The sequence below is a fragment of the Coffea arabica genome, chromosome 6c (genome assembly GCF_036785885.1).
Source record: "Coffea arabica cultivar ET-39 chromosome 6c, Coffea Arabica ET-39 HiFi, whole genome shotgun sequence".
NCBI lineage: Eukaryota > Viridiplantae > Streptophyta > Magnoliopsida > Gentianales > Rubiaceae > Coffea > Coffea arabica.
The window spans coordinates 12018907-12031753 of NC_092320.1; the positions used below are offsets into that span (position 1 = coordinate 12018907).

Sequence of the window (12847 nt, forward strand, 5' to 3'; positions counted from 1 at the left end):
GCGCTCGCATGTTAAGTTTTCGTTTGGACATCATTCTTCTTCGACTGATTTTATTAATTCCGTGGCAATGTAGAGCTTTGGCTTCAAATGTTGATAGTTTTTAAAGCCCAAGTAGTATAATGAATTTATTTTAAACGGAAAAGGTTTTGCTGTAAAAGATATGTATAGAATCACGAATTCTAGAGTTTTAAGGAGAGAAGGAAATCCATGACGTATCCTCTAAAAAATAAAGATGATGTCAATTGACTTTTTTTTCTAATATTTTGAGCTCTTCTTTTTAAACATATGACCAAAGGCAAAAAAAAAAAAAAAAAGACATATGACCAAAGGAAGCAACGCTTATATTACAAGTGAAAAACATCAAGCCACTTTTATTACTAACAATACATTCAAATAGATACTAGATAGATAATATACAATGCCACATCACTCACTCGTAAGCTTCATAACTCGACATCCTTAAAACTAGAAATGTAGACATACACCCGACATCCTTAAAACTAAAGTATAAAAATACAATTTGGAAGCATTCTTTTGCCAAAGTTTTAGCATCACCATTCTGTTACCCATCCGCAAACTACTGCAGGTTGGGGTCTGAAACTTCACGTAGATTTTTCGGTCCTTCATTGGCCATGCCTCTTCGGGCATGAACTAGAGGAAGCTTTTGGCGTGGAGTGCTGTTGGAGACAATATCCAAATGCAGCAGATACTTAAGGTACGTACGACATACGTTTAGCATTAGGTTTAACTAAGGTTTTTTTAAGTCCAAAAGATTACGCATATGTTGTTTTCACAAAACAAAATAGACTTTGATCAAGTGTTAAATCACTTGTTTCGTAGCATTAGATATAGCCATTATTTGTCAAACAAGAATTTTGACTTCTTTAGTCGTCCACGACCTCAAAATCGTTGTTAGACTTCCACTTCATCATGGACACTAAAATTATTTATGTGTTCGCATCTTGAACGTACAAAAAGTTCATATATTTACTGTATTGACGTCACAAACTTTACCAGTCAATGTATAACTGAAAACATATGTTACAAAATCTGATGGTATTAGATATTTCTGTATTTTTACCAAATTGGCTGTTAGATATGAACCCAAATTTCATGCTTATTACATTAGAATAAATGAATGTGAAATGTATGATATTTTACACACTTATCATGTTGGTTCCTCATATTAAAATGTATAAATATTCCGTGATATCGAATTTGACTGCCTTTAAATATTTGATATTTTGTATTAATTAATTGGAAAAAATGGATTTTTGTAAATGGAAGTTATTAGTGAAAATATTATCTTGTGCTTTATCGTTCTTGCAAATTGTACAGTAGGAATAAGTATCAACTGTCAAGTTCTTAATTAGATGCTGTGGGAGGATAAATAATTATGCTCTCAATCTATTTTTCAAAGGAGAAAGCCAAAGTAGAAAATTAATCAATGCTCACCGAAATAGTTCCTGAACCCATATTCCAATCATAGCAACCGCGAACAGCATCAGCATCGCCTCTTATTTTTTCCAAATCCAGGCCATTACGATTCTGAAGAGCATGTTCAAAGCAAATGCTGTTCCAATCACTTCAGGTATATCACATGCAACAATAGCAATTTCAGCAAGAATCCATAGAATAAAGTTGGTCACCTTCGGATACTCCTTCCTACAGTGCTCTGCTAGATGCTTTGCAGTAACAACACCTAAATTTGCCGCCAGAGATTGGATTATCAGAGCTGCAAAGGATGCCAATAGTATGATCCAAAGCAAACCGTACTTGTACTGGGCTCCTGCTTGGAGATCAGTTTGAAAGTTTCCGGGTCAATGTAGGCAATAGAAACAAGAAACCCAGGACCCATATACGCAAATAGATTCTTCCAGCTTTTTTTGTCGGGCACTACAATTTGATCATATTCGATGTTGTCAATGAATGGTTCATTGACAAGACTAGTCCGATTTCCAGAGCTGGTGCTGTTCAATTCTACTGCATCAAAAGTTACATCCGCCATATCGACTTATCTGTTCTTTCTTGAGATTAATAAGAAAAAACAGGTACTAGTAATTTAACTGCATTCTATGGATTGGATTGGGTTGGGTTGGGAACAACAATTTGTTTCGCTAATGAAGCCAAATCAAGTGAGCTAGCTTGTGTTTATATAGCCTCAGAAAATCATACGCGACAGGGGCATGAGAGCCGAAGTCAATTAGGATACGGGGAGCAAACCTTTTAGGTGTCGGATTCGTGGATGCTATTTAACAGTCTTATCTCTGAGCCTGAGGCTTCCTTGTATTAATATATTACGGAAACCTTTATGGTGTCGAATTTGTAAAGGATAATAAGGTATCATGCTCCTGCTAATTTACTTATTTATACAGGAAGTTGCCAGCTAATTAATTCATATTTTTCAGTTTTGTTTAGGGTTTTCAGTTCACCTAATTTACACCAGGATGCTACCCACTAGCTTGTGTGCGTTACATAAGAGGGAGGGGGAAACCATGGAACACTTAATTTTTAATCGCTGCATGACAAGACCAGTTTGGACGAAGGTGCAGAACCTGTGCTTGGTACATCGTGGGTAGGTCATATACTTGGGATGTGGAACTTGCAAAATCAAATTCCTTTGCAGATCAGATCAGAACATTGGCTTTAGCTGCTACTGTATATCACGCTTGGAGGCTACGGAATGAAGTAATCTTTCAGTTGAAATCTGCTGTACGTGATAAACTCTTGAAGGCTATTATCGAAGCAGTGTGGTTTGTAGTGAGTAGTTGGTCAGGTGTAACACTCATTTTCGTAACGGTGGATCCCCTGCTCACAATTTTGTCGATCCCCACTTCGCTTTCTTGCTATATTTGCTCTTTCTTCTTCTTCTTCTTCTTCTTCTTCTTTGCGAAGAATCCCCAATATAAAAACGTGAAATCTCTCCCTCCCTCTCTTTCTCTCCCGTTGCCATTTCTTTTCTTTCCAATCTCCACTCTGTATAACGTCAAGTTTCAGAAGAAACTCTTGATGAATGAGAGACCAAATCCCAATCCTGATCGTATAAATATAAAACAAGATTTTCATTCTTGCACGTGATGGTGAGAAGCCGATTATGAACAGAAGGAATGCAGAATCTTGACGTCAGATGAAGGTCGGTTCCAGTGACTGATAAGAGTAGTAAATTAATATGCGTAGAGTCCAAGAACACAGCATTACATAATTATTAGTGTAATAATTCTCATAACTTAAGTAACTTTGAAGGTTGGTGCACGACAAACAACTGGAAGCGACCACAAAACATCAATCCCCTTATTGAAGCTTTAAAATTCATTAGCGACCAATTTAATTATCCTGTCTTTCACTATGCCTGCAAAAAAATGGCCTGAAAAGTGAAATTCTAAAATCATAAACACTAAACAAAACATTTGCCATCATCAAAATTTACTAGTACAAATTAAGCTCTACTCGAATAAACTACTAGAGTAGTTGCAACAGCATGGATACTTTTTTTTTTTTTTTCCGGAAATGATAGAAATTTCTATTTCTACTAATAGAGAAATACAATATATGAGCAAGGGCTCAACTTGTTCTCTACAAAAGTGTACTAAGACACTGAGGATCCAATAACTCAGCAACAGCCTTAGAAGCCTCCGTCGGTCAACCGCCAGTACTTTGATTCCCTCGTATGGAGAGTTGTAACCTCCGGAAGCCTGATCTAACCTTCTCGCCACATCCGCGCCAGCCATAGTTGGCCGGAGAGAGGCTTTTTCGCCTGTTATACAAGCAATTAATCCTTTCCCGTGCCTCATTTTTCAGACTTCTAAGGTGGGAAATTGTGCGACAAGATTTCTAGGGCTGATGAGAGTATTGAAGTCCTCAATGAATGATTATAGCTAATGATGATCTAGACTTAATTTGGTTGAAGCTCAAAGTAAACGCTTAATTTGGTAGCGTTTCGTTTACCTTATGATTAGTACCTTATGACTGCGATGTTTGAGGGCATACGTTATGCACCATATATGACTGCTAGCGATATCTTTATTTTTATATTTTTGATACACCATATTTTGCTAATTTCTGCAATGTCTTTTCGATGTCTTATATTTATATACCACATCATGCTAATTTCTTGTAATCGACTCAAACACGAAAATAGTTACATAGTTGGTAAGGAAGGTATAATTGACTCTATATTCTTTTGCCGCGCCTCTTCCGGTCTGAACTAGAGGAATGAGGAAGCTTCGAGCTTGGACTGTTGGAGATAATACACAAATGAATCAGATACTTCAAAAAAGTATGACGTACGTTTACCATTAGGGTTAACTAACGCCTGCCGGATATGGACCCAAATTTCGTGTTTGTTACATTAGAAGTGAACGTAAAATGTACGATATTTTATGCACTTGTCATATTGGTTCCTCATACTAAAATGTATGAACATCCCGTGTATATTTCATATTATGCATTATTTATTTGAAAAAAATGGATTTCTGTAAATATAAGTTATTTGTGTACTTTCAATCTATTTTACAAAGGAGAAAGCCAAAGAAGAAATTTAGTCAATGCTCACCAAGATACAGTCCCCGACATCTTCCAATCATACCAACCGCCATTAGCATCGTCTCTTATTTTTTCCAAATCCAGGCCGTTACGATTCCTTCAAGAAATCAAATACCAAACCAAAGCCGCCATTGCTAAGAATTTTGTCATCATTTTCTTAAATTAAAAGTACAAAATTAACAACGGAAAATGAAAGGGAACTAAGCTATATATAGTCATATTATATATGATTTTGTGTACTATATCTGCCAAAGATTACCTGAAAAGAGAAACCCAAAATTAGAAACATCGAGCAAAAACTTTGCCACCTTAAAAAATTTAGGGAAATAAATATTTTCTGCGCATATTGCACATATACGCGTCATATAATAAAGTGGATTAACATTAAAAATTGGAAAAAAAAAATAACAAAGTAAATGTGATTTTAAATGTGACAGACATTTTTCAACAATTGGTAATTTTTTAAGGACATAGTAGTATTTTAGAAATGTTCGGTACTCAATGTAGAATTTGAACAAATCAATATTTCTTCTACTTTTAACATTTTCCAATTATTCCTAATCCTTTTGATTTCAGAGACTCCAATCACTGGGTAGTTTTCACTAGCTACGATGTATGTCCAAATCTTACTCCTATTAAAAAATTTTTATTGTGCTTCAGGACTGTGTACGTACTTGAATCTTTGAGCACATCCAAATTAACATAAGATTAATTACTCAAAGCTTTCAAATCCAAACAGGATTGAAGTTTCAAATATCTAGCATGCACCGTTAAAAGTATTGATTTTGGAGTTTGCGGATATTAAGAAGAGATCAACGGCGTGATGCATTGATCGTAACTCTCCAAACGATATGGTATATATCCGAATTCTATATCTTGTTTATCCAAATTCTGTGTCTTGTTTATGGTTGTTCGTTAAAGAATTTTCTACAGAACTTGCTTCAAGACCAGAAGTCATACAAAGTCTATGCATTTTTAATTTTTTTTTACTCGTTCGTATAGCGTGTTTTACTCGTTATACCAACTTACTCCTAGTTGGTATATTGTGTCGATATTTTACTGGTTATATAGTCTATTGCATCGTAGTCGTGGTTCAACACGTTTTTCAAATTCAAAGGACTTCTGAACAAAAAGATTAAAAGAAGTAGTCTCAGGAAGCAAAAAGTTCCTTTCTCATCGGATGGTCCTATAGATTGTTCTCAAGGGTCAGCTGCTTAAATCCTAATTTCAGTACCCAATTAATTAGAATCCACAAAAGAAGAAGTCTCATTTAAATGGTCACCGCGTCCATATATAGTCTTCGGCTTCTTTTACATTCTTCCAACCCTGGTCATCGCCATCCCTTCAAGAAATTAAAGACCAAAGCCACTATCAATAATTATGTGAACCCGGAAATTGAAAGATTGTGTACTATTCTTTAGCCTAGACAGACGACAATCGTGGGTTCTCTACCGTGCTCTGTCTATCCCATGCATCATATTATTTATTGACCCTCCAATTTTTACAAATAATGAGAGCGCAGTTGGTAAGGTTATATTGGTGTACCCCTAGTCTTGTTAGTTTGCCATCCACCTTCGTCCTGAATATTGGAGGACGAAGCCGAATACTTTGCAACATCGGTTTCGATCTGCGCCAGGTTTTGTTGCCTCTAGAGACACGTTTATATTGATTGGCCTGTAAATAATACGAGCAAACAATAATATGTCTTCTCATGACCCATTCTTTCAATTTTTAAGAAATACTATATAGAATGACCAATTCTAGGATTGAAGCACAGAATGAGAGTAGGAGTCCTCAAACAAATCCATCACTTGTCGTCGTCTATCATTCGCAGATAAAGATAATGACGATTGACTTTTGTGTCTAATAATATGGCATACTTTTGTAATTATAAGGAAAAGATATCAAATTTTTCATGTCCGTACGTACCTACTATTTGATAAATAACTATAATAATAATTTTATAACCATGATAGGATACTTTTATGGTATTTTATTTATAAGATAGAAAATAAAATGTTGAAATAATTGATTCAGAGTTTATGAATTTTTTGAGTGGTGAGATTATCATAATTTAGTAGTGATTTTGGGCATTTCCTTTTAATTTATTGTTAATTTTAATACCAAAAAAGAAAAGAAAAGAAAAGAAAGATTAACAAAAAACATCGGATTACGTATAAAGCTAACTCATCAAAAAATTCATTAGTTCGCCGTTTAGTTACAATAGAAACTAGAGATAATAGTGGTAATTTTACAATTTTATTGGCAAAAAATTAAAATAAAAAGGAAAAAGAAGGAAAAAATAATTTTAAAGTCATTCTAAGCATAAGCATACCAAATAAGGGAAATTCATTAAAATATTGAAGGATAGTATTATCATTTTAAATGACAAGGGAGGTATGCGCAATTTTTCAAATTTCATGGGAGCTCAGCGAAATTGTCAAAAAACCTCAGGGGAGGTTTCTGAAATTATCCCAATATTTATACCTAAATCATCAGTCAGCCAGAACACTCATCTATTGAAACACACATGAGGTAGCCTCAGCTCCACAGCCAAGTCCTAGTTTTGCTTTGTTAAAGGCGTGCGTCTCCAACTTGCAACTGCATCCTTCACAGAATCAACGACAGCTGAAATTAGGAGTAAGCAAATTCGATACGTACCGAATTTATACCCGATTTCAAATTCAATTTGGTAATTTGAAATCGAGTATTTGATAATTTGGTACAAAAGCGATATTTATCGAATTCATCGAATTCTAATATGGTATGAAATAGTTAATGAGATTATGAATTAAGTAATAACTGATTTCGAATTCAAATTTCGAATTCAAATGGTTACATAAAGCCATATATAAAGCCTCAGTTAATTCCATCAGTTTTAGTATTCCTATTCATGCAGAAACTAATCCCATATTATGGAGTATTAGTTGGTCAAGGCTAACTAAATTAATTTACAAAGAAAAGATCATGGGTTACACTCATTCAAGTCGTTGTAGACCTATCTTCACCGTACATTGCCCATTGCCAGTTATAAACAAGATTCGTTTTCGCATTTCAATGTATCTGCGATTATGCTTTTGAAAAATATTAGATTAAAGGTCCAAGAACATAGAATTTGTGAAATGTTTGGATGGTTAAGAGGATAGTCTCTGTACGTCTTTCTTTGTCCTTTGGAGAGGGTTACAAGATGTAACAGTGGGATCAATCGTAATGGTAAATGAGGGAACAATAAACCCAAACCGTTTCGTTTCTTAAACATCTGGACCACTCATCCTGATTTTCTGGGGGTTATCAAGGACTGTTGGGTTCATCCAGTCAATGGCTCTCCTTTGCAAGTATTGGCATCGAAGTTGAGGAATGTTAAAAATGCCCTCAAGCAGTGGTCTAGGACGACATTCGGGGATATTTTTGAACGGGTACGTAGTGCAGAGCGTGTGGTAACCGAGTCTGAGACAGCATACGACCTCGATCCTACTGAGCAGCGACGGAGCGAGTTACATCATGCTCGGGCTCGATTGCGCCGAGCGCTTGTAGTTGAGGAGGGTTTTTGGAGACAAAAGGCGCGGGTTAAGTGGCTTTCGGACGGAGATAGGAACACCAAATATTTCCACTCCTTGGTTACGGAAAGGAGACGTAGGGCAGTAATTCATCGAGTCAGGGGTACTGCTGGAGAGTGGATCGAGGGGAAATGCCAAATTGGGGAGGCAGCGGTGGGTTTCTTTAAGGAACTTTTCACGGCAGAGGGGGATCTTCCCTCCCTTACCGGTCTGGAGATCATACCTAAACTGATAACAGACCAGGAAAACTCACGGTTAACGGACATTCCATCTCTTACAGAAGTTAAAGACATAGTCTTTGCTATGAATGGAGAGAGCGCAGCCGGCCCGGACGGGTTTACAGGGAAATTCTTTACCTTTGCTTGGGAGGTAGTGGCATCGGATTTATACCGGGCGGTTGTCAGCTTTTTCTGCGGTGCTGAACTACCTAGGAGTATCACGGCTACCTCAATTGTGTTGCTGCCAAAAGTGGAGAACCCCCAAGATTTTAAGCATTTTCGTCCAATCAGTCTGTGCAACTTTACTAACAAAATCATCTCCAAGCTGTTATCGGCAAGGTTGGCGATGATATTACCCCGGATTATATCTCCACAGCAAAGCGGGTTTGTCCAAGGGAGGCAGATTACAGATAATTTCTTGTTAGCTCAGGAGTTAGTAGCCGATATCGGGAAATCAAATCGGGGTGGCAATGTGGTCATCAAGTTAGACATGATGAAGGCTTATGATAAAGTCTCATGGCCCTTTCTCCTACAGGTGCTACGATATTTCGGATTCAGTGAGACCTGGATAGACATGATTTGGCACTTAATATCGAATGTGTGGTTCTCGGTACTTGTTAATGGTGGTTCAAACGGCTTTTTCAGATCTTCACGGGGTTTACGGCAAGGGGATCCAATTTCACCAGCCTTATTCGTTATCGGAGCTGAGGTGCTGTCTAGAACCCTCAACACGCTACCCACACAAAGAGGATTTACTCCGTTCAAAGTTCCTCCTCATTGTTCTATAATTACGCATTTGGCATTCGCCGATGACGTGATTATCTTTTCCAGTGGGGCCAAGTCATCCCTACGTCTGATTAAACGGGTTTTGGATGATTATAATGAGGCATCAGGTCAGCGAATCAACCCTCAGAAGAGTTGTTTCCTTACTCATCCACGGGCACCATCTCAGAGGGCAGCGGTTGTTAACCAGATACTAGGGTATAATAAACGCGACTTTCCAATACGGTACCTTGGTTGTCCCTTGTATACCGGAAGGAGCAAGAAGGTTTACTATACGGATATATACAATGCGGTGGCGAATCGGATTTTGAGTTGGGAAAACCAGATTTTATCGCTAGGAGGCAGGGTGGTGTTGATTCAGAGCGTGTTATCCTCTATGCCAATTCACTTGCTGGCAGCCGCGTCCCCTCCAAAAGGGATGTTGATGGTCATAGAGAAATTGTTCGCCAAGTTCTTGTGGGGATCTTCGAATTTCGGAGATAAATTCCATTGGATACGTTGGGCAGATTTGTGTCGGCCGAAGGATGAAGGGGGTGTAGGCCTGCGGGGTTTGAAACAGGTCTACGACTCATTTTCCATTAAACTCTGGTGGAAATTTCGACAACAACAATCATTATGGGCAAAGTTTATGTCCCAGAAGTATTGTGCAGGTCATCACCCTTGTCTTGCTGATATTGGGCATCCGGGATCCCAAGTTTGGCAGAGGATGGTCACAATGCAGCGTTTTGGGGAGGATAATATTAGCTGGGTAGTTCGGGAGGGGGCTTTGGACTTTTGGCATGATAATTGGATGGGGTCAGGTGCGCTTTGTGACAAGGTTGAGGTCTTCCATGATCATTCGGTGGTTGATTTTGTAGATCGGCGGGCTTGGAATGTGGACATGCTCCATCAATTCTTGGATGGAGAATTGGTTACGCAGGTTTTGGAGATTGACCCTCCTACCGATAGGGGAAATGATACAATGGTATGGGCATTGACGAACTCGGGTGTTTTTTCCACTGCATCGGCTTACTCATTGATCCGTCAATCCAATGACAATTCTTGGCTTTTTGGTCGTATATGGCAGCAGGGTCTTCCAGTCAAGGTTTCTTTCTTTATGCTGCGACTACTACAGGGGAGGCTCCCTCTTATGGATCGCCTAAAGAGGTTTGGGGTTTGTGGCCCATCTAGATGCTTGTGTTGTCAGAATCCCCAGGAGGAGGATTTGAATCATGTGTTTTGCTCAGGAGAAGGGGCACGATTGGTCTGGCGACACTTCGAGAGTACTGCTGGTGAGTTTAGTGGGGTGCATACGGTGCGTCATATGATGTGGTCTTGTTGGTTAAGGAGGGGGACTAATGATCGTGTAAAGTTTTTGCATAATATACTTCCTTCGGTGGTATGCTGGGTTTTATGGAAGGCTAGGAATGAAGGGGTGTTTGAAGGTCGGAAGATGAGGATCAGGCCTACGGTGAATCGGATTGTTCAGTTTCTGCATGATTTCCTTCAGTCACGGTTCCCGGGGGTGCAGCCTTCTGCCCCTACATGGGAAGGGTTGCTTCTCGAATTAGGTAGTCATCAAAGGCGGATGGTTATTAGGCCAGTTTACTGGGTAACTCCACGTAGAGGCTATAAGTTGAATTCAGATGGATGTTCTCGGGGGAACCCAGGAAGGAGTGGGGGGGGTGGGCTTGTGCGGGATAGTCGAGGAAATTTTGTATTCGGCTACGCGGAGCCCTTCGGGGTGATAACCAGCATGCAGGCGGAACTTCGAGCGTTGCTATGGGGCGGTAGACATTGTGTGATTCGAGGGTGCTTGGAGTTACACTTAGAGGCGGATTCTCTCACCCTGGTTCACATTGTTCAAGGGACTAGTGCTTGTCCTTGGCGTTTACAGAGAGATCTGGATGAGTTGATGATGTTCAAGCAATATTTCACATCGATCACACACTGCTACAGGGAAGCAAACGCACCTGCAGATCATTTGGCAAATTTTGGTGCTGATTCTAGTGCAGGTCATGTGTTTAATACATTCTCAGAATTGCCGCAATTGGTTAGGGGGGCTATTAGATTAGATCGATTAGGATTTCCTACGTTTCGTACACGGTGTCTGGCATGAATTGGAATAAGAAGCAGAAAAGGCCAATGAAGGTGAAAATGGCGGTTAGAAGGACATCAAGGGAGGAAGATTGACTGCTAAAATCTTCAAAGATCATCCTTCAGATTCACTGGAAGACATCCTGATATGGAAAAATGAAGATTTAATCTTAATTTTAGTTTTTAAATGCTTAAACTTTCACTAGCTTGTAAATTTATTGTCAAATTGTGGTTTGATGGCAGGGAGTTTCGTCCTTTTTTAAGGGGAAACTCTGCCGAAATTTTTATAAAATAATAAAATTTCAATTAAAAAAAAAAAAAAAAAACATTGCATGGTCGTCCATCCACATTGTTTCAAAGAATTGAACTCCAAAATAGTTCTCCGACCATCACATCTCCAAATAAGTTCACTTGTGCTTCAAACAATTCGGCAGTACTTGTTCACAAGAAAGACTAATTAAAGAAAATTCTACTACATATTTGAAATTGGATTTTTTGTCAGCACAATTATCATCCTTTTCTTTTGATTCTTGTGGTTAATCGCACTATTGTTGTCTAGATAATAGGAGACGCCTGCATACAGCCGCCAAATGACAAATCTCTTAAGTTCCTTGACTAGAGAAAGCAAATTTACAAATGCTTTTGTAAATTAAAGGATGCAGTATAATTTTTAAGTTTTTTAAATAAATTCGGGTATCTCCAATTCAAATTTGAAAGTGATTTAGATTTCTGTAAGTCTAATAATCAAATTTATCAAATTCATATAACCGAATTACCGAATATGCACCGTTGCTCATCCCTAACAGAAATTATGCTAGCACCAGATAGTGAACCTTGCTGAAAAATAAGCCTGTTTCTTGCTTTCCACAATTGGTACACCACTAGCAAACACAAGTCTCTTCACCTGGTCCGTAAAAGAGTTTGAGAGGTACAATGATCGCGAGCATGGGATTTTTTTCGGATCTTTCTATTTTTTGACAAAATAAGGAGAAACTCAAGGCTATCATTAGCGACCCGGTCTTTTTGCCATGTGTCCCAATTATCCGGTAAATCTCACAATCATTGAAACAATAGTTGCAAGGTACTGCCATCCGGGATCCCAAGTTTGGCAGAGGATGGTCACAATGCAGCATTTTGGGGAGGATAATATTAGCTGGGTAGTTCGGGAGGGGGCTTTGGACTTTTGGCATGATAATTGGATGGGGTCAGGTGCGCTTTGTGACAAGGTTGAGGTCTTCCATGATCATTCGGTGGTTGATTTTGTAGATCGGCGGGCTTGGAATGTGGACATGCTCCATCAATTCTTGGATGGAGAATTGGTTACGCAGGTTTTGGAGATTGACCCTCCTACCGATAGGGGAAATGATACAATGGTATGGGCATTGACGAACTCGGGTGTTTTTTCCACTGCATCGGCTTACTCATTGATCCGTCAATCCAATGACAATTCTTGGCTTTTTGGTCGTATATGGCAGCAGGGTCTTCCAGTCAAGGTTTCTTTCTTTATGCTGCGACTACTACAGGGGAGGCTTCCTCTTATGGATCGCCTAAAGAGGTTTGGGGTTTGTGGCCCATCTAGATGCTTGTGTTGTCAGAATCCCCAAGAGGAGGATTTGAATCATGTGTTTTGCTCAGGAGAAGGGGCACGATTGGTCTGGCGACACTTCGAGA

At 38.8% G+C, this 12847-nt stretch overlaps 1 protein-coding gene across 1 annotated transcript; it reads left to right on the forward strand.

Moving 5' to 3' along the window:
• Positions 1 to 2120: 2120 nt before the first annotated feature.
• LOC140008624 (uncharacterized) lies at positions 2121 to 11198 on the forward strand. The gene is made up of 3 exons (XM_072053451.1): positions 2121 to 2135; positions 2536 to 2712; positions 7839 to 11198. The coding sequence occupies exons 1-3, from the start codon at positions 2121 to 2123 to the stop codon at positions 11196 to 11198; spliced, it is 3552 nt and encodes a 1183-aa protein (XP_071909552.1).
• Positions 11199 to 12847: the final 1649 nt, after the last annotated feature.

Excerpts from the sequence above, each read along its gene's own strand:
- LOC140008624 (XM_072053451.1), top strand. Across the intron at positions 2,713-7,838 it reads TCTTTCAGTTGAAATCTGCT|GACTGTTGGGTTCATCCAGT; the intron begins GTACGTGATAAA and ends GGGGTTATCAAG.